Below are 22,425 nucleotides of genomic sequence, written 5' to 3'. Positions count from 1 at the left end.
ACCCCCCCAGCAGTGCTCATTCCCAAGCTACAGACACAGTCCCTCAGGGGAGGGGCTTTGAATGTATGGATTCTGTAAATTGTGATGTACCTGCTTTCTTTTCCCCTTGTATTTTCACACTAATAAGCCTGGTCGATTTTTTTTTCTGACCAATGAAGTCTTGCTTTAGACACCCCATCCAAGGCCTTTGAATTGTTATGTATGAAGTTGCGATGGTATGAATCTATATAATAGGAGCTTAAAATTCATTGTGATATGTAGGGTGATGGTCTCAGTGGCCAATAAAACTAATAGTACACAGAGGCAAATAGACCAGAAGGCCAATTCATATAGTCAATAAAACTGGGGGGCTGAAGAGATGGTTTGGTGGTTAAGAGCACTGGCTGTTTCTGCAGAGGAGCCAGGTTCAGTTGCCGGCACCCACATGATAGTTCACAACTATCTGTAACTCTAGTTCTTTTGGCCTTCCTGGGCCCCAGGCATGCACATGGTACACATACATACATGTAAGCAAACGCTCATGCACAAAATACAATAAACTTAAAAAAATAAAGTCCATAAAATAAACACAAATTTTATTTTTCCAGAGATGAAAACTTTGGCTGTGGAAACTAGATTCTTAACAGCCCTCTTCACCATAAAGATCTGTGCTCATGGAAATTACGTGGATTTTTTAGATACAACTCTTAGTGACCCAAATGGTAATTGTTGGTATCCCCAGGACTCTCTTGTTCCAAAAACAGGATACAGGCTGATAAAGGAGACCATCACCCTTCTAGTCATACCACAAAAACAAATTGCTGGTCTACCCAGGATAAGATGGGCTTTACCCAGATAATAAGACTCTTCCTCTCTAGAGGGGTCGGAATGCATTTTCTTAATACCTACATCACCTACATCATCACCTACGTCAATCACCTACATCACCTATATCATTACCTACATCATCTACTTCACCTACATCATCACTTACATCACCTACATCATCACCTACATCATCACCTACATCAATCATCTACATCACCTACACCATCACCTACATCACCTACATTATCACCTACATCATCACCTACATCATCTACATCATAACCCATATCACCTACATAACCTACATCATTACCTACATCACCTACATCATAACCTATATTACCTACATCATCACCTACATCATAACCTATATTACCTACATCATCACCTACATCATAACCTATATCATCTCCATCACCTACATCATAACCTACATCATCGCCTATATCACCTACATCATCACCTACACCACCAACATCATAACCTATATCACCTACATCATCACCTTCATCTGCATAATGTCTAAGTTATTTCCTGGATGTGACTTTACACAGAGCAGAACTCCTGAGAGAGACAGAGCAGTCAACCTTTCCTTCAGGTCGAATGTCTTATAACCAGTCTTTGTTCAAGCAAATTCTGGGGATCCCTAGTCCGCAGAGTATGACCCAGAGGCCACTAAGATGTCTTTGTTGACTCAGCACTGATCCCTCAAGCACACTGTGAAGCTGGCATGGTTGGCAAGATGTCATCTCCAATTGCTTCCTCAGCCTGACATGGATGCTTTGAAGCCGGGAAAGCAAATCCTGGGGACGGAGGAAAACAACTGTTTCAGTGTTAGGAAAGGTGGGACGTTCAGCTGGTGCTGTTGACAGAGGTTCTCACATGGCCTCACATGCAGCATACCCAAGTACGTGTGCACACGTACTGGTGAACACGCATGTGCTTTCTCTCAGCTCTCTTTCTTCCTGTCACTTCTTTCTTTCTCTCACAAACCACGTTCCGATCACCACAGCTGACTTCCGACGAGCAGAAGAAACCTTGAATCTGCTGTAGCCGTCCATCATCTGTGTACCCAAAGTCACGTGTCCTCATCCGCCCAAACAGCCTTGTTCTGTGCTTCTCAGAAGAAAGGTCCATTTCATAACGATGTGATTTCTTCTTCCTTCTTTCCAGAACTGATATCTGCCCATGAATTTGAGAAGAAGGAACTGGAAGAAAACTTTGAAAAACTGCGTCTGTCGTTACAGGTTCGTGGCTCCTTTGTTCCCTTGACTGATGAAGAGGTCTCAGCACTGTGCTCACTGGCTAGCATTTATCTGATGCCTACTGTGTACTCGAATATGGAAACATATCCCCCATCCTTTAGAATCTGATCCTCCCCTGACAGAGCTGTGGAAAAAATATAAAAGCACCAAGAAGCCACTTGTGCCTCATGAATAATACAGAGAATGCTAATGAAGTTAATGAAGCATTTGCTGTGTCTGTGGTACCTGAAAAGTGGGGTGGGGGTGGGAAGAGAAACTTCTAGACGCTAATAATGTTGCAGAGGTCAGAATTGCAAAGGTTAGACCACATCCTGGCAGTTTTAAGATGGACTTAGGTTACCTGGAGATGGGCAGGATGGAAATCCCCCATTCTGCCTCTCATTGTTGCTCGGAGGAGGGTGTTGGTCTCATGTCAAATGAGTTGCCTGGCTTCCTCCTGGTCTTTAGGGGGAGGGTGTGGAGTCCTTCAGGCACATTCATCACCCCCCTGCCTTCAGGAGACCAGCCAGCTGCCTTCAAAAGGCCAGCAGCAGCCCCAGGGCTAGAGTGAGCTGCCTGGGAAGCTTCAGGGATGGGACAGATAAGCCCTGATCCCAGCTGGGGAGGTTCTGACTAAAGAACATGGCTTTTCAAATGTCATGGTCACTCATGTGTGGAAATTGGGAATACTGTTCCCAGGACTGGAACGTGTGTGTGTGAGAATCTTGCTTCTTTGGTGATGTCTCTGTCACAATGAGCCCGCCCCACAAGGAAAGAATCCAAGCTCACAGAGAGAACGTTGCAGAAAACGTAGAGACTGAGGTACAACAACTGAGTTCCCTTCCCCTCCTGCCCCCTGAGGCTGTAGAGTTCTGTACCTCTCCATCCGGCGCAAACTTTTTGAGCTGAATGTTGGCGTGTGGAGCATAGAGTTACTGAAGCCCATTGCTTAGCACTACTCCGCACCTGGAGCAACTGCTTGCTTGAGCAGTTAGAGATCCATTCTGCACTCTGTCAGATCTTCCTAGCTCTGGAGGTGGGATGGCGATGCACCTCTGTCCACCTCAGGTACCTGCCCGTGAAATGGGGCTAACAGTAGCTTTTTCTCCAAATGTGAGCAGATGAAGGAGATCAAGCTCAGAGGCTGAACAACCCTAGATGGTTTTGCATGAGAACCAAGAAGAAACAGCTACCACGAGCTCTTCCAGCAGCGCGGCGTTTATTATTAGCATGCCATTTGTTGACTTCCGAGAGGCCCGTGCTGGGTCAGACCACTCGAAGGATCTAAAGTAGTCCACATGGGTTGAGAATCATTTCTTCCTGTCTTGACTGCGGCAGGATCCTTCCATCCCTGCTGGTCTGTTTGGAAGAGTGAACAAGGCAGGAAGATGTCGGTTGGATGGCTTAGATCCATCTGGGTAGTTGTTGTTTAGACTTTTGTGTTGTTTTGATTTTTAATGGTGGGAAAGAGGCTTACAAGAGATACTTCCTGCCGGGTGGCAGTGGCACTCAGGAGGCAGAGGCAGGCAGATCTCTGTGAGTTCGAGGCCAGTCTGGTCTACAGAGTGAGTTCCAGGACAGCCAGGAGTATTACACAGGGAAACCCTGTCTCGAAAAACCAGAGAGAGAGAGAGAGAGAGAGAGAGAGCGCAGAAATGTCTTTAGGTAACTCCTAAGAAGTATGGCAAGTCAGATAGCACCAGACATTTTGTAGTCCATTCTGGAAGGTGAAGGCGGTGGTGACGTAGCCCAGTGCTGACCCACGGGAGCTTCTTCAAAACTGACATTTTGACTCCTTGGCTCATATGAATGCAAACTCCCACTGGCATCCGTATGGTCCCCACGTGTTTTAATGGCAATATGGGGACTTTTGCTTCTTAAAAATGAAAGGCAAGTAACTGGAAGAAAGAAAAGAAAGGAAAAGAAACCTGCCCAGGGAAGTGGGGAAACCGAGGCTCTCTGCCATGGTGAAGGAAGGAAGTAGCCCTGTGGGCTGGCACACGCATGGGGCTGTCGTGCAAAGTCACCTCATTTGCAAGTCCCGGCTCTTTCTGATCACTGGCTGAGTCGTGTCTCTTGCAGAAGAGTTCATGACAGCCCTTGGCCCCTCTGTTTTAACCCAGCAGAAATGGAGCCATTAGGGGGACTTGTGGGAAGAGGTGCTGTTTAGTCACGGAGAGTTCAGAGCCACCAGCAAGCACCCTTCTTGTGCTGTGGTGACATCACTGTCACCGTGGCTGAGAGGATCTCCTTAGCCACATTTGCTCAGAAGCTCACCAGGAGCCCAGTGTACCATAGGCATGTATGCCTTCATTCCTTCTGCACACACAGACTGCGGCCACAAGGCGGGGCTGCTTGCTGGTCTAGTGGGGAGAGAACTAAACTGGAGGAGAATGGGTGGCTCCCCTCATAGAACAGCCCAGCTCTGAAGTCAGAAAGATGCGTTGAGGGTCAGCAGTAAGCCTGGAATGAGAGGATCCTGGGCAAGGCAGCCGGTCCTCCCTTCCACGTTCTAGTCGGTTTTCTGTTGCTGTGAGAAAACACTGACCCAAAGCATCTTGCGGAAGAAAAGTTTTCTTTGGCTGACAGGTTACAGCCCATCATTGAGGGATGCTGAGGCAGGAGCTCAAGGCAGAAAGCTGGAGGCAGGAACTGATGCAGAGACTGTGAAGTAGTACTGCCTTCCTTATACAGCCTAGAACCATCCGCCTAGGGATGGCTCTGTCCACAGTGGGCGGGGCCCGTCCATGTTCATCATCAATAGAGAATACCGTGTGATTCAATGGAGGCAATTCATTTGAAGTTCTCTCTTCCGAACTTGTATCAGGGTGATAAAAACTGACCTGCCCCCTTCTGCCCAACCCCTAGTGTCCATCCATGTGGCCCCGGGGGAACATCTCTTGTTGTCACTTACAGGACCAGGTGGACATGCTGACTTTTCAGAGCCAGTCTCTGCGGGACAGAGCCCAGCGCTTTGAGGAAGCCCTACGGAAAACCACAGAAGAGCAGCTGGAGGTAGTCATCACTACCTGGGCCTCCTAGTGGGTGGGGACATGAACTGGCTTCCCCTGCAGTCTTGCCTAGGGACGAGGCCTCCACACTGAAGCTGCTGCTGCAGAGGGCGCTGGTCCCAGCTGCATTAAGATGTGTATGCAGTGCCTGTCAGCACTTCTCTCCGAGACTGACCATAACCATAGGTTTCTCCAGCAACCTGCTCTTTCTGCCAAAACCCACAGCACTCGTCAGGCAGGGTCCCTGGGTGCCTATGGTGTAAACTCCTCTCTGCCTGGAGACAGCCCACACCGTGCTTCTCCAACTGTGTTTTAAGCTGGCGCAGGACAGGACCAACTAAGATGTGAGTTATGAGGTCAAAGGCTAACTTTTTTCAAGAATAACTAGCAAACCTCCTACCATCTGATGCAGTGTTGGAGAGAGGCGAAGGTTGAGGATGAGCATCTTCTGCTGAAATACTATACTGTTTTTTATCCTGCGGTGTCATAGATTGAAGCTAGGGCTTCACGTGGGCTAGACAAGTGCTCTTCCACTGAGCCAAATCCCTAGCCCCCCTCCCGCTCTTTCCCATTTAGAGACAGAGTCTCATGAAATTGCCTAGGTTGACTTTGAACTTTCCACCCACCCCTCTGCCTCTGCCTCTTTGAGGGCCTAGGATTACAAGCCTAAACGGCCAGAGCCGGCTTGAATTTTTTTTCAAGGTTTTCTACCTGAAATTCCAATTCCAACCAATGTCCTGCCTTTTTACTGCTTACATCCACCGACCCTAACATGTCTTTCTCATAAATGGCTTTTAAAACAGAGGAGAGTATCTTTAATACAATGAGCATGCTAAATGCCCTTCAACATTTATTATTGCTAGACTTCATACCTAAGTACTGTATTTACATCATTAAATCCACACTCTTTCCCCTCCAACTCTTCCATGCTCCCCTCAACTTCATGACCTCTTCTTTGATTACTATTGCGACAAACACACAGACAGACAGACAGAACCTACGGAGTCCATCTAGTGTTGCTCACAAGCACATGTGATTGGGATTGGATGACCTGTCAGGGGGCGTGTCCCTGGAGAAGACTGATTCTCCCTCCTTCAGTAGCCATTGGTTGCCCATAGCTCTTCATCTAGGGATGGGGCCAGGTGAGATCTCCCCCATCCACACTGCTTTACTTGGCTTATCTTGTAGGCATGAACTTATGGGACTACTCACGGGCACAGGTGGGACATGTGAGGCCCCAGAGCCCTGTGAATCAAGTCCTCTGGAAGGCTGTTCAGAGCCTGTGCTAACCCAGGAATTCCCCATCGGAAGCGCTGGCACCTGCTCCCTCACAGATACCGTGGGCACACATGCATAGCCTTGGTCCCAGAGGGCTGTTCCAGGCTGCTGTCCTAAAGCGCACCCTCTCTGCCCTTGTAGATTGCATTGGCTCCCTATCAGCACCTGGAAGAAGACATGCAGAGCCTGAAGCAGGTGTTAGAGATGAAGAACCAGCAAATCCACCTGCAGGAGAAGAAAATTATAGAGTTGGAGAAGCTGGTGAGTTGCTCTGCTTGCTCCGGAGACTAACGGCTGTGACTCTCAGTGTCCCTGCCGATGACAGTGCTCAGTGTGGCATCCCCTCCCTGCCTGTCACTCACAGGTGAACAGGAAACTCACAGCTGAGCCTGGAAGCCCTTCTCACACAGCCAGGGCTTCTGACGAGCAGTCTCAGGAGCCTCCTTTGTCACTTCGCCAGTCTTTGCCATGGCCTTCCACCACCAAGGCCGCAGCAGGAACTGTCCAGCACTGCTATGTCCCAGGCTGGGAAAAGCTCTGGCCTTCCTTTCCAGTAGCTCATCTGGGCAGTAGGTGCTGCCATGAGCCCAGAAGAGAAGCCTCAGAAAGGGACAGTTGCACCCAGCCTGTGAGTGGCTGAGGCCACGTGGCAACCCTGGTGGAATATTCCCACATCCTCACGTGGCAGAAGGAGCAGAGAGAGCAGTCATGGGGGTTCACCTTCAGGAGTCAGTCGCCTCCTGGTACTGTCACCTCAGGGAGTGGGCATCAGCATAGCTGTCTTGGGAGGACAGGAGCATCCAGTTCATAACAAAGTCTCTGTACCTCAGTCCTCAGCTTGGTCCCTGGGAACTCAGGGAAACCCCTAGGGAAACAGGGCCATGTCTTGCCCTCTCCTAGAGGCCCGAGACCCAGGGAAGGGCTAGTGTTCCTGAAAGGAATTCACAGTGTAGAGATACTGACCTCTGCAAGAGTCAGTCTTCAATAGGAAATTGGCCCAAAGCCATAAATGGTTTATGAGTTTTTTTATTATTTTTTTCATGTTTATTTTTAAATTATGTATCGATGTGCATGACTGTGTATGGATGGGTATGTGCTTGTGAGTGTAGTACCTACAGAGGCCAGAAGAGGGCATCAGATTCCCTTGGAGCTGAGTTACAGATGGTCATGTGTGCTGGGAAACAAATTCAGGCCCACAAAAGTCATCCAGCCCTAGCCCTGTTTATTATTTTTAAAAAATTATTTGCTACTATAAAAAGGAAGAGAGAATGTATACATTATAAGAAATTATAAAGTAAGGTAAAAAAAACCAAGAAAATTAAAATATCATATTCCAGCCAGGTAGTGACCCACCTTTAATCTCAGCACTCTGAGGCAGGTGGATCTCTGTGAGTTCAAGGCCAGCCTGTTCTACAGAGTGAGTTCCAGAACAGCCAGGGTTACACAGAAAAATCAAACCCCTCCCTGACAAAAAAAAATCATATTCCTTCTACATTAACACTTCTCAGAGGTGTATTTTTTTTTTTTTTTTTGGTTTCTCGAGACAGGGTTTCTCTGTGGTTTTGGAGCCTGTCCTGGAACTAGCTCTTGTAGACCAGGCTGGTCTCGAACTCACAGAGATCCACCTGCCTCTGCCTCCCGAGTGCTGGGATTAAAGGCGTGTGCCATCACCGCCCGGCTTCAGAGGTGTATCTTGATACCCCATCATACATCCATACACACACACACACACACCATATTTTGCCTTGTACAATGTTTTATAGCCCACTTCCAGTAAACAGGTTTTTTGTTGTTGTTGTTTTGTTTTGTTTTTCCAGCTACGGACTTGCTGTTTAGTCCATGCTGGTCTGAAACTTGTTTTCCTCCTGCCTCCACCACCTGAGTACTGAGATTACAGGTGTGTGTCACACATTCACCTTCGAAGACTTAGTTCCTGGACACCTCATCCTGATTCATTTCTGGAACATTCTTTGTAACTGGTTTACTTAAAGCAGGAGCTGGCCCAGCAGCAGCTGCTGCATTTAGTCCATGCATTGCTCTCTGTCTGCAGGTATCTCTTGTTGTGTAGGTGCATGCTAGACCGTGGGACGTTACCATGGTCTTGGGTGGTGGAGGCCACGTGGCTCATTCCAGCAACCCAGTGCCTACCACGAACCTCAGGGGATGCACTGACCTGATCTTGCCTTGTATCCCAGCCAGGGTGACCCTCAAACAGCCATCCATCTTCCTCTTGGTGGCTGGACTGTCTGCATAGGCTCACCTGCAAGCCCCTGGGCTGATCTGGCTATGTTCAGCCATGATCTGGCTTTGCAGGAGGCCTACTGTCTTCCTGTCCCAGGAATCTACTTTCTGCTTCCTGGGAATAAAGATGAAGGCAAGATCGGGTGCCTTGCCCCAGGCTTTGGCATGGATCCCAAGGCCTAGTCATAGGCAAGCTGCAGTTTTCTTTAAAGATTAGCTATGTGAACCATCAGTGTGCTCCCCTTTCCACAAGACAATCCAGGCCCAGGGGCTCACCCCAGTCACTGTAGCAGCTAGGAGGCTAAAGCAGGAAGGTTGCCATGTGTTCCAGGGCGGCCTTAGTCACATGACACGTTCCAGCCAACATGGGCTACAAAGTGAACCATACTTCAAAAAAAGAAAGAAAGAAAAATCTAAATGTAGAATGAAAGCAGTTCCCCCAATGACAGACAGACGTCATGAAGTGGAGAACAGCAGCCACCAGAGGCTTCCCCAATAGGGTGCCAAGACTTCCTCCCTGTTTTTAAAATTGACCTCTGCTTCTGTATCCTTCATGACAAATAAGAGCCCTAAGGCTTCTAGGCTTCTTTGCTTTGTGTTTCTGTCTGGAAAGGAAAAAGTGTGCCCACAATACTTGGCTCTCCAGCCCTGTTAATTCAGAAGCTCTTGAGTAGGGCAGTGTGCACACTTGGCAAGAGACAGTGATTCACTTCAGATGACACAGGACCCACTGGTCAAACAAGGCTCTGGTGGTATCCACAGCTTCTTTCTGACCATGACAGTGACCTGGAACATTTACTGTAAAAACAAAAACAACAACAACAGAAAAAAACAAGTTATTTAACTGGAACTCATAACTAGCGCTCTCTCTCTCTCTCTCTCTCTCTCTCTCTCTCTCTCTCTCTCTCTCTCTCACACACACACACACACACACACACACACACATTTGTGTACTGCACACTGCTTTTTTCTACCTACATTGCACTTGGGTATTTTCTGTCCTGTTTCTCTGAAATGCGAAACGCTGGTCCCTTATCCATCTCACCTGACTTTCTGCCCACAAGGCCACTGTGGAGAACAGTTAGTGAAGAACTGTTCCTGGCAACCCCCCATGGTGTCGAAGCCAGGGCCGCTGCTGGCCTGCGGGAGTCCTTCAGTAGTTTTTCTCTCCTAGGTGGAGAAGAACATCATCCTAGAGGAAAAGATCCAAGTTCTTCAGCAGCAGAACGAGGACCTCAAAGCAAGGATTGACCAGAACACGGTTGTTACCAGGTGAGTGAGCGCACCTGGCTTCTGATGACATGTCCTGCTCAGATGGCTTTCCTTGAACATCTGCATGTCCCTGTGTCCAGCCTGAATAATCCCGCGCCTCTCAAAGGATCAGAAGGAAAGCACATGGCTGTGGCCCCTTAGAACACATCCTGGCTGTGGGTCACATCCCTCCCCATTCCCTGGGACAAGAGAGTATAGACCACAGCCACAGCAAGTGCTGTGATTACTTCCTGGAGATTAGGAGAGGGCTAATTGGCAAGGCTAAAAAGAACCATGGCTAGGTGACAACCCCAAGATTCCAGAAGCTCAGGTCAGTTTGTCCCTACAGGACCCTCTCTCAGCAGCCTTACTTCCAAGGAAGGATTGGGAATCACGCTAGACCCCAGGTCAGAGTGGGGTGAAAGCAGGGCTTGGAGGCCAGCTGTAGACTGTTCTGATCAGCAAGGCTTGTGTGTCATGAGTCTCTTTCTGTTCCGCTACCCAGCTCCCAACAAAATGACATGGAAACTTATAATTAATTAAGAAAGCTCGGCCTATAGCTTAGGCTTGTCCCACTAGCTCTTAATAACTTAAATTAATCCATTTATATTAATCTACATTTTTGCCTCATGGCTTTTTACCTATCTTCCACCTCGCACCTCCTGTTTCCTCTCCATGTCCTCTGGCATCTCTCCTATGCCTAGATTCAGCTCCTCTTCTTCTCTCTCTCCCGGAAGTCCCACCTAACCCCTTCCTGCCTAGCTATTGGCCATTCATCTCTTTATTAAACCAATCAACTTGATAAAGACACGTGTTCACAGTGTACAAAAAGATTATTCTACAACACTAGTGAGACCCAGGCCCGAGTCCTTTCTCACTCAGCTGGACCATTCTCCTCTGTGCAGCCATGATGTATGATATACATACACTCGTGTGCACACACTTCTGCTGACACAGGCACACACATGCTCACACCTATACTCATATACTGACACTCACAGTTGTGTGCTTATACACTCACACTCCACTCTTTCCACATGCCCACACATACCCAGCCACCTTCCTCAGACAGCAAGTACAGGCATTAGTCCAGAGTAGCGCTCCTGGACTCTAGCCCATCCAGTTGGAAGATGTGTCTGTGTTTCCTGTTCATTCCTTGAAGAGGCTGTCATTTTTAAAAATACAAAATGGGCTAGACAGGTGATTCAGTGGCTAAGATCACTGGTTGCTCTTCAAGAGGACCCAAGTTTAATTCCTGGCACCCTCATAGCAGCTCACAACCTTCTAGTTCCAGGGGATCCAACGCCCTCTTCTGGCCTCCACAGGCACTGCACACAAGTGGCTCTCAGACATGCATGCAGGCGAAACACATATAAAGTAAAAAAAAATCATTAAAAACATGCAACAAAGGCAACAACTTAAGCATCACACACACACACACACACACACACACACACACACACACACAATTGACTTTTCTTCCACCTTTATCAGCAAACAGTAAGTAGGCATCTTTTTTCTGGGTGCCATGCTGAATGCCAGTCAAGAACATAACAGAGCCTCGATCCTGCTTCCTAGGGCTTGTCCAGCAGACAGGTGGCTGTACAGCAGAGCTAATGACTTTGGTCACAGAGGCATTGACCCAGGGCATAAGGTAGTGGCGAGCTATTTCTGGCTGATTGACAGCTGTCAGTCAGTACCCTGACCGTTCTCATGGACAATCTCCATCTCTACCTCGAGAAGGCAGCCTCTCCTGTGCCCCTCTAGCAGCCTGCCCACACTGCCCACCCACCTCTCTTTTCTACTCCAGCCTCTAGCCTTTGCTCTGCGTCCAAGCTCCACCTCCCTTTACTCAGCAAAGTCCTGTGAGCCCTACCCTCTGCCCACCAGCTGGCTTTGAGTGTCCTTGGTAGGCCTGCTACCTGACCGACATTCTCCCCCATGCAGACAACTGTCGGAGGAGAATGCTAACCTCCAGGAATATGTGGAGAAAGAGACCCAGGAAAAGAAGAGACTGAGCCGAACCAATGAAGAACTACTTTGGAAGCTCCAAACTGGGGACCCCACCAGCCCAATTAAATTGTCCCCGACGTCCCCAGTGTATAGAGGCTCCTCCTCTGGACCGTCCTCTCCAGCCAGAGTTGGCACCACACCTAGATGACATCGCTCTGCCACCTCCAGGAGCTCAGGCTTCTGTCCGTCTGAGGGAGTGCTGGCCAGGTGCTGGCGGCCATCCTGTGCGCATGCTCAGTAGCTGCATGTGCGTCTTAGGCAGCGTCCTCTCTGACCCCCGTGTGAGACCGTCCTGGTATTGACGCTTAGAAAGGTGTAAGCAGCAGAGTCCGGTGTCCCAAAATGTATTAGTGTAGTTAGAGGCAAAAGAGAAACAACTCCAATTGTTCTTGACCGATGAGCTTTCACAGCGGATGTTTAGGTCGGTTACAAACAGCTCCGTTTGGAATGCACAAACCCTCCTTGTACGACCGCGTGGGTATATTCAGACACGTGGGTATACACACGTGGAGATTCTGAATTGCGTTTTTTATAACATGATGGGCTGACATATTTTAGTGACGGTCAGCAGTTTTCTAAGTTGTGCCTAAGAATTATTGGAAAATGAAAATGCATTTCTATGTAGTTTCCTGGAGATATTTCTACCCAAAATAGAAGGAGAAAAAAAGAAAAAAAAGAGATAGAAGCATTTCTGTCTGCCACCGAGTGGTACCCTGCTTAACACAAACACCAGCGATTTGTAGATGGTAACTACCTTTGGAGCAATTAGCTTCTTAGTCTATTAAGGTGGGGTCCCTGCTACCCCATTGCAGGATTTAGTTGTGACTCCGCCCACCCTGAGAGGATGAAACAAAAGTAGTGGGGCGGGTGGGGACACCAAGGGGTTTGGCCGATATTTTTCCCATTAGTGATTCATGATAGTTTTGGAAACACCAGTTTAGCTTCCTCTCCACCCCCCACCTAAATAGCATCTCCGAGTCCATCATTAAGCTATTACTGAATCCTCAGGAAGATACGGAGGAGTGTGACCTTTGTAATAAGGGTGAGCATGATCTTGGAGGAAAGCAATACCCTGCATGGTCCATCCTCATGAAGGAAGAATGCTGATAGGGGCCACATTCGACCAGGCGCGGAATAAGGACGCGGGCTCCTGTCATTGGCTTTCATAGGCAGCACTCCCCCTCCCACCTCCATTTTCAGTTTGGTTCTTTGACTCAACCCCATCACCACCACACATCAAGATGGCTCAGGGGTTCTAGTCAGGGCTTCCAGAAACCAACCTTTCTGTCTGGGGGTGGGGGGAGGGACCCGGTTCTAAAGGTGCTAGATCATGTTCTTTCTGATGGAGGATCACCAGGGCTGCCCCTGGCTGTGGTCCCATCTTAGCCCCGGAAGGCTCTCCCAAATAAGGGAGGCCGGTGTAACGGCCAGCGGCTAGCGGCCAGCAGCCGCTGGACTGGTCTTTGTCTCTAAGATGGTAGAATTAGAACATGAAAGGTATTCATGTAGTGCTATGGACGATTAGAAGCATGACCCACAGAAGAGACGTAGTTTATCAGTCAGCACAGTGGTGATGATACCTTTGTTTCCTGTATGTGACAAAGACCCTTCACTTCCTAAGCATGGGCCTGTCTTTGAGCATGTCCAAGATGAGAAGAGCCACTGAGCCAGGAAGAGCCTGGGGACGGTGTCAGCTTGTCCAAGGACACACATAGCCAACACAGAGGCAGATGTGGTCTACATCCCTCCTGCGACTCGTTCATGTGACTGTAGTTAACCTCCATGGGCCATGCCCATTGTGGAGACATCCACAGTAGAGACACACTGAAGACACAGGTCCTTTGCCTTCGGCTCTGCATGATACTGGGATACTGAGTTGGGCATCCCATAAGAGTAGCTCATGCCATGTCAATTCAACACACAGTTCTTTATTCTTTTAGCAGGCCCAACCTGCAGATATAAGTTTGGTGGCTGCTTAGCTCTCCGAATCAGGACCTGCCTCCACAGCCGCACCTGCGGATGGCGGGTCCTCAGCAATACAGACTTTGATGTGAGTATAGAATGTGGTACAGTATGTTAGACTGTTGTGGTCAAAGTGGTAGCGATGTTAGAGCTATATACCCTCACTAGGTGGACTAGAGCTTTGCCCTAATCAGCCTTGACCTTGGGCACTTGAACCAATTTCCCCATGGCCCTGGCTTTGTTTCTCCATCACAGACACCTCTCACGTATGGTGCCACACTTGAACTGAATCCTGAGATTCAGGCGGCCCGAGCTGCTGTGCCTCTTCCACCATCCTTCTGTCTCCATGCTGCTGTGATCTAGACCTCTCAAGCGTGGGAATCGGTGTCTGGCCTCATCCCCAGGCTGGGACACAGCGTCCTCCCCTCCTGCCACAGACAGACCTACCAAACAGGGCTAGGCTCTTGATGGAGCCAGGAGGTCCTGCTGACCTGCTTCCACTCCCTCTCCATGGGCTGGGACCAGGTTCTGGTGATGTCAGGATGGGTCTGGGGCTTGGGGGTCTGATACTCTGGGATTAGTTGAAGGGGCACAATGTTCTTTTTCCTGCCCCTCCAGTTTCTGTGTTCCATATTTGTGTTGAACTCTAAAGCTTATTAAAACGAATCTGAGGAATTTTCCATGATATCCGTGTGGTGTGTGTAACTGGAGACATGTCCCATTCAGGCTCGAGATGCCGGGAAATGAAGCAAAGGTATTTTTATACCCCTTTCTGGGTGTGCCAGAGTTGATGGCCACCAAGAAAAGTCTAGCGGCTCCTCTGCTCCCAGACTCAGCAAGTCCAAAGCTTGTACTTTCCCCACAGCCCACCAACTGGGAGCCAAGCCTATGATCGTATGGGCTTATACGTCAGGGGCACATTTGTTCATTTCCGCCCGAAATTGGCCACTCTTCCCCTCTCACCAGCCGTCCACTGTGGATTATGGCCATTTATCCAACCTAGCCTGACCCCACAGTGTCCCACAGGTGCTGGCATTGCCTGGGGGGAGTCATGGGGGAGACCCAAATTTTCCAGTTCCCCGTATTCATTTTGGTGGAATGTGTAGGAACGGCAGAGAGACCATAACTAGGGGGCCCTGTGTTCGTGGCACTTCCTGGACCTATGATGAATCCCCCAGGGTCTCTTGAATGCCAGTCAAGCTTCCCGAATTATTGATAGAAACCTAATGATTGATGCCCGATGTGTCACCAGGTCCTGAACTCTTAGTTTCTCCAGGGATATAGCATGCCCCCACATTTTAGTAGCCACTGTCCATTGTTCTCATCCACACCCTGTGTGACACCACCACCTGTGTTTATTGGGGGTTTGGGTGGTGACCCAGCCCCTGGCATGTTCAGGAAATGAGATCGACGCCAGCTGTGGGAAACCGTGTTCCCGCCCATGGCTGATTCTCTGCAGGCAGAGGGAACTTGGGACTCGAACCCCTCGTCGCCTTTTCTGAATCAAAGAGCCTTGACGATCTCAGATCACCTGTATGGGAGACCTGTATCACGTCAAGTAGGACCCTGTCAGATGGCACCCTTCCTATGGTTAGCACCAGAGGTTGCTCTCAAAGGAGGTGCCGCATTAGTGGATGGTACCAATGGACAACCGTGGTCTTCTGACTCCCCGGGCTCTCGTGCATGGTGATGGGGTCTGGAGCCTGCCCACTCTGGGGTCTGCGTCAGCTGTGCACATGTGTGCACATGCCTCTTTAGACAATAGTTCTAGCTTGGTGGGCAAGCTTAACTCAGTGAACTGAAAGGGCTGATCCCTTTGAGCAAGGGCTGACAGGCTACAACAGCCATTTCCGATCCCGCCCACTGCAGCCTTATGTTCTGCCCAGGTCTGTGTAGTTGGCAGACAAGGCAACTCTCTGGGCTATGGGGCCATACAGATTCTTCCAGTTCATAGAATACTGAGCCAGAGGGGACAGATATGACTCACCAGAAGTGTTTCATAACCAAATGGTGTGAAGGAACGTTTGCTCCCACAGGACGTCCTATCCGGACCCCACATTGGAAAGGGTTTTCTGGAAACTGCTGATGCCTTTGCATGCCTTTAAAGTCTATGAGCACAGTACCCAGTGTCACCCACTAGATGGCACTGGGGAGCTGCAGGAGCCAGGACCCACCCAGGCTGCATTTCGCTCAATTCAAACTGACCAGAGTGGTAGCCTTTTGGGGGCAGGGGATAGGGAGGAGTTGGAGACAGGCTTTCTCTGTGTGGTCCTGGCTGGCCTTGAACTCACAGAGATCCACCTGCCTGTGCTTCCCAAGTGCTGGGAATAAAGGCTTGCGCCGCCATGCCTAGTTGACAGCTTCCTTCTGACTGAACTTCAGGATCAAGACACCTGTGCCTTTCGGTTCCAGGATGCATGGGGCGTTCTCTGGGTGACTGTTGTGAGATGGGACTGGGCTGATTCTTGCACCCCCATAAGCTGTATCCAACAGTAACTGCACCGCAGTGGAGGCACCCTGTACCCCCCAACACTGCCTGAGCTCAGGGAGCTGCTTTCCCAGGTCAGCAATGAAGGGGCACTAGCCCACTCGAGCATGGCTTTGGCAGGCCTTGCCCTTTTCCCCCATTCCCTCTGCCTTGCTAAAAGCCTTTAGATTACATTCCTAAAGCTAGCCACCAAGGTCTATTCCCTTATTTGGCTACTTCCTTCTCCTGAGACTGACTACCAAGGTCCAGCTATTATACTACTTTGTTAAGTATTGACATCCAACAGTCAAAAGCCCCTCTGGCTCACCTAATTAACATGCCCAACTAAAATTAAATGCCTCATGCTAACACGGGGTTTCCCTTCTTACCTTTATAAACCAGCATGTGCCTATGAGCCATGGCTTTCTCTTCTGGGGCAAATGAATCTCCTTTGTGTTGAGAACTTGGTCTCGGGGGTGCTGAGTCAACACTAACTTTCAGTCAAGGGGAACCAGGTGTGTGATGTGCACCCTTCTAGATAGATGCCTGACACTTAGACTTGGTGCCTGGTGCCAGAAATACACCCCTGGGTGTCTGCCACCACCGTCAACTCGGAAAGCACCAAGGATAAAGCTAAGCTTCCAGCCTATGAATCACTGTTCTCCAAGTAGGGCCTGAAGTCCAACTGGCGGGACTTGCCTCCTGTGTTATAAATGAATGAACAGATGCTAAGTGTGCCCTTCCCTAGAGCGCCAGGGAGTCAGATATCCATCATCCTTAGATGCGTTACAGTCTTAGGCCCAGCCTGTGTTCTGCACAAAACTGTTTCCTCCAAGACGGTGTGCGTGGCAGCCAGGGCAAGTCTCTGGTGTCTGTGGGCTGGGGGGATTTTGCTGAGACCAAAGTCCTCTAGTTTAAGATTGATGGCTGATGAACCCTAAGTCCAGGTGAGTCTGGAGGGGTTAAATGGAGAGACAGCAAGAATCTAGAAGGTCAGGCCTAAAGTCTTCCCCAAATGGCTTCTAGGAAAATCGAGGCCACAGTAGCATAGCCACTGGCTGTGTGCAAGGCAGAAGAAAGATACTGAAGGTGCCTAGCAGGCCCTTGACTCTTCAGACTGGAACAGACTCAGGAACCAGCCAAGAGCTGCTAGGACACCCAAGATCACACGGTGTGCGTGGAAGCCAGACAGGATTTATTAGCATCTGCAAAAGCTTGAGAAGGTACCACACAGTAGCTTTGATTTTACAACACGGACTTGCGGGACGGGGGGGGGGGGGGGCCAGTGTACAATGTCTTCAGCAACGAGGGGAAACACAAGTTTCACATTCTTAAAAAAGGTCATGGATGACACCTGCACTTGGCCTTAAAATAAAAGAGAATTAAAGCACGGGAATCCAGCAGAGACCAGCTTGATTTACAGTTAGCATCAGTCTTAATCTAACATTACCGTTATAAGAAACTGCAAGAAGACTATTAGAAAAATAGAACCTCAAACAAGCAAAAAAATATATACAATTTACATAATGAAAAACCACACATAACTTTTAATAACGGCTCCATGTTCAGTAGAAGGAAAAAAAATTGTCCTGGAGAAACCACAACTATTCAGGTTTGATAATAAACCAACCCTCATCGGTATCATGACCCTTTGTGATCCTTTACCCTTCGAAGCTGCAAGGCACAAACGAAGCAGGAAATATCTTAAATACATATATATATATTATAACTTCTCAAATGGGAAAATAAGTCCCAAACTCAAAAAGCTTGGCAAGGAACACAAAAGTAACCCTTGTCAATAAATTAGTTCATATATGTCTTCCTAAACCTTGCTTCCTGGCCCCGCTGGGCATGCCAGCACCCTGAGAATATGTCTGGATATGATCTTCCATCTCCCCCGGGGCGTTTTAGCCAGCCATTCAGACATGTAACAGAATGGTCCAGGAGAGCCCCCCTTGGTCACTGTGTCCCCAAACCATTGGCCACACCGTATTCCCCAGCTCAAATGGAGCAGTGGGTACAGAAAGACTAGATTCGAGTGAGGGAGGTAAAAGCCAATTGGTAAAAATTTTTTTGTCTTTAAAAAAATAAAAATCCATCACAACCAAGTTGGCCTCAGGAGTGTGGCGAGTTGGACAGCTTGCTCTCCTCCAGGGAGCCTTATGTACAATCTTCTCATTACGATAGCAAACATAAGGTTCAAACTACGTAAAATAAGTGTACATAACATACATTCAACTCCGAATTTGAATTCTGTAACAGTTCCCATGTGTCATGTATTCTCTGGCCAGCGACTCCCTTCGCTAGGAGCTCAGCCAGACGTGGACTCAAACTTCCTTCTCCCACCACCAACACCCCAAGGGATGGGCACCCTGGCACTTCGATCCCCACTAAGATTCCTTAGTGCTTGGATGCTAACCGAACAGTTGGCTTTGAGTAAAAAGATTTAAGTATCTGTGGGGACATAAGGCATTCAAGTCAGAAAGGATGGGCCCTGGTGAGAGCCAGGCATGAATATTTGCATTGTAGGTAGGTACACAGACCAGCAGTGCCCGTGACTTTGCCGACAGGTATGGGTGGGCCTGTGGGGCATGCCTGCACTTATCCCAGGAACCCAGTTTTTCACACTGCTGCTTCCAAGCTTCATCCTGTGTTAGACGAGTTCCTCGTTAGAGGGGACTGTAAACGCTAGCCAATTCAGGTCTGCCTGGGGGAAGGGGTAGGTACAAACGTACTCATGAATTTCCCAACACTATGCATGAAAAGCAGCAGGCAGTAGACAGGGCGGAGTGGATTACATATTCCCTTGGTGAGCTCACACCGGCTGAGCCAAATGTGCAGGAGGGAGTGTATCCAACCCTTGACCACTAAGGGCAAGTGGAGAAGCCCAATGTCCCCCACAGCCCTGTAGTCACTTCTGGCCACTAAGACATGGTGTCCAAACCAGCTCATCAGCTCAGGGGACTGGATGGCTGTCGGATGGAGGTATGAGATGATGCCACTGTAAAACCCAACTGTGAGCAACCGAGAACAGTATAAGCCCAGCAATCTTCCAGAGAAGTGTCCTGGACAGGACTCGACTTTTTCTTTGTTTGTAAAGTAAACCCACAACAGCCTGGCTGTAGGGTGCGGGCAGGGATGGGGTATGGGCATGGGTGCATACACATACGTCCACACATATACAGAGGGCCCTATGTCTCCATAAAAAACATCCCCCTCCTCCATCAGTCACCTTCTGGAAGGTGGAGACATCTTGTACCCCACTTCTAAGCAGAGTTCCTTGGGTACCGGCTTCTTCATGAGCTTAGACCCAGAGACAGGAAGGGCACAAACTTATGGAAAAACGGGTCTTTCCAATGTGAATACTCTAGGTGGGGATAAACAAGACATGGGGATATGTTTCTAGAATGTTTAAGTCCCAACCAGGTAGGAAATACTGGCCAAGCCGGGCAACAGAATGGGACCTTTCTGTGGGTTGGGGGCTAAGAGACGGACACCACCTGGTTTTGAGGGATTGTCGTCAACGTGTTTTGTTTTTGGTTTTTTGCTTGCGCATTTTTCTTTCAGGAGAAAGGAACTGTAGTGTGACAAGAAGTGTAGGGAAGGTGCCCTCCAGGGACCACTCTGTGTGCCGAGGCTCCTGGGCCTCCCTCCCAAAACAGCTCCCCTGGCAACCACCCACTCTTAGGAAAAGCACACTGGCCAATCAACTTACTATGCAAGCCACCCTTGAGCATCTTTTTCTGACGAAGAAGTGGGTACTGGGGCCAGTGTGTGCTTCTGTGTCATACAGTGAGACATGGAGGGCAGATCTGCCACCATTAGTAAGGTCCTCCAGAGAGATGGCGGTGGATCGAATCCCTCACCACACCTTCCTGTTTGGTAGGTGACAGGCTGCAGGCTGAAATGTCATTGTAAACACGTGGTTACGCTGCTTCAGACAGGAAGGTTTCACTCAGAAAGCAGTGACAGGTAAGCTGGAGTGGTGGTTTACACCTCTAATCTTAGCATCAGGAGGCTGAGGCAGAGGCTAGCCTGGGCTACAATGCTTAGGTCTAGGCCAGCTACAGAGTGAAACCTTATCCCAAAAAGGAAACTAAAAGAAAGAAACTAAGGTTAAAAAAATTTCTCCTAATACCTCACTGGGCACTCTCTTCATCTTTGTCTATGTAGAAAAATAACAAGGGAAAAAAAAAAATCAGACAGATACTAAACAGGCCCTAAGAAGACAACAGATAATCAAGACCTGAACAAAATAAGTTAATATTTATCAAAAATATTTTACAGCACCAATCTACATAAATTTAAATACCTATCTTTGGAAACTCAACCTTTAGGGTCTTACAATACTCCCTTTGAAATATTCTCAGACAGCCTGTGAGGCAAAGCACCCAGAAGGTGGCCAGGGCCTGGATTGGCCGCCCAGCTGCCCTCCCTACTTTTCTGGAGTCCTGGGGACAGAAGCTGAGGCCCTGCATATGCCAGGCAAGTGCTATACCTATGGCCTGCAGCAAGTGGACTACACGCTATCCTGTGTTTCCAAGAACCTTCTAGAGCAACGGGAAGACATCAGTGTACCCTGTCCATTTCCACCAAACTCGTTTCAAAGGCCAGATAGGTAGGCTTCAAAAACATCATTTACATTAGTATGAGACACTGGCCTTCTCCACTTCAACATGGGGTGAGGGATTGGCTCTGAATGGCTCTGAAATGAGAATCCACCGGCATTTTCACCATCCTTGGTTTGTCTACACAGAGTCCCTGATGCCCTACCCAGAGAGCTGAGGGTGTGGGGGAGGGGAAATGCAGGCATACACAGGAAGCATAAGGTCCAGGCCCGGGTGGAAATCTCACCGCCAGCAGGCAAAGCTACCATAGCGCTTGAAAGACAGAGAATACAGGAAGAATAGCAATGTCATGTGAAGACCACATGCCTTGAGCCACAAGCTGATGGCACTTGGCAATTATCTGGCTGTTTTCCAAGTTAACATTAAGCCCCAACTTAATCTGGCGGGGTGAGTCACAGCCCTCCTTAGATGTAAGAGGCCACACGGATTGCGTCAGTGGCCAGAAAAAGCGTCACAACCTCACATTGAGCTACCAACTGTCTGAAGAACCTCAGGCAACCTGAGAGCCTGACTCAATCCTGCTAAGACCTCATGTTCCAATAACTCAGGACAGTGAGGACAGATGCCAAGAGCCAGCCAGGAATTGAACTAGAGAACGTCCCCTAGTCCTCGCAGGCAGAGCAGGCCTTCCCACCTTGACACCACTGATCCCTCTAGGGGTCTTCCGCCTTCTGTGCTTAAGATGAATGGCCTTTACCATGCTGAGGTCTGTCACCGTGTCAGAGGCCAGGAAAAGATGTGTGGACTGAGGTTCCGACCTATCACTCCAGCCTGGAAACAGTTCAAATGAGAGTCAGTTCCTTCTCTTTAGGTACTCGGCAGTTGATTGGCCGTTGGGCAGCGTTGCTGGGGACTTGCCATCTCATAGGGTTAGTCTTGGATCTTGTGGTGGGTAGGCTGTCCTGACTGGGCGGACAGAGAGACGCTCTAAGGATCGGGAGTGTGCACATGAACAATACCAGCGTGGTCCCGGGGAGGGAGGCCTGCTTTCCAAAGAAGAGGAGAAGGGGGCCTTGCTTCTGCTGGGGGCTGCAGCAGCAAAGAGTGCCCAGCGGGCAGGGAGGAAGGCTGTTTTCTTTGTTCATGGGGATATGAGACCAAGGAGCTTTCTGGAAGTGACCAGGACCTCAGGAGCTGGCTGCAGGGCTGTCTGGCCGGGTTATGTCAGCTGTGGCTGAAGCTGCAGTCCAGCTCACAGCACCTTTGGTGACACCGGGGATGTGGACGGATCCTACGGCATGGGTGGAGGGAGTGTGAAGTCCCAGGCCTCTAGGGGCACCCCTCAACCGCTGCCACCTTGGGGGAGTGGGGCTTCGCGTCATTTGCACTGGTTCAAGTTCCTGTCAGGAGTCCTTGCTGGGCCAGCAGCCAGGTTCGCCTCCTCGCTGTGCCACAGCCCGTAACCGAAGTAGATGCTGAAGCCTATGGGTAGAGAGGGGAGCAGAGGTGAGAAGAAAGGAGGCAGGGCTGTCAGACCCACCCTGGCATAGGAGCCACAGGGAGCTGCCCAAGTAGACCCGTAG

The 22,425-nt window shown here is 49.2% G+C and overlaps 2 protein-coding genes across 5 annotated transcripts in view; one reads left to right on the top strand and one right to left on the bottom strand.

Annotated features, from left to right (window-relative positions):
- The window catches only part of Mtus2 (microtubule associated scaffold protein 2), a 363,820-nt gene extending 349,329 nt beyond the window's left edge, over nt 1-14,491 (top strand). The window contains exons 12-17 of one of the 3 annotated variants that reach the window (XR_012910593.1): nt 1,981-2,054; nt 4,968-5,066; nt 6,482-6,601; nt 9,756-9,853; nt 11,780-12,052; nt 13,786-13,820. Coding sequence is in view for 2 of the 3 variants with exons in the window: in XM_075971941.1 (XP_075828056.1) it covers nt 1,981-2,054; nt 4,968-5,066; nt 6,482-6,601; nt 9,756-9,853; nt 11,780-11,993 (605 nt within the window). In the remaining variant the exon portion in view is untranslated. Of the gene's footprint in view, nt 1-1,980; nt 2,055-4,967; nt 5,067-6,481; nt 6,602-9,755; nt 9,854-11,779 lie in introns of all 3 variants that reach the window. The other 2 variants (XM_075971941.1, XM_075971950.1) reach the window with 2 other exon arrangements.
- A 2,957-nt stretch (nt 14,492-17,448) lies between these two features.
- Nucleotides 17,449-22,425, bottom strand: part of Slc7a1 (solute carrier family 7 member 1) — a 70,472-nt gene continuing 65,495 nt past the window's right edge. For both annotated transcript variants that reach the window (XM_075971911.1, XM_075971921.1), the window contains one exon: nt 17,449-22,324. In XM_075971911.1, the coding sequence (XP_075828026.1) occupies nt 22,221-22,324 (104 nt within the window). In that variant the 3' untranslated portion in view covers nt 17,449-22,220. The remainder of the gene's footprint in view (nt 22,325-22,425) is intronic.

The sequence above is a fragment of the Microtus pennsylvanicus genome, chromosome 1, assembly GCF_037038515.1.
Source record: "Microtus pennsylvanicus isolate mMicPen1 chromosome 1, mMicPen1.hap1, whole genome shotgun sequence".
NCBI lineage: Eukaryota > Metazoa > Chordata > Mammalia > Rodentia > Cricetidae > Microtus > Microtus pennsylvanicus.
The sequence above is the reverse complement of the archived record's forward strand: the minus strand, read 5'-3'. Positions and strand labels throughout refer to the sequence as shown.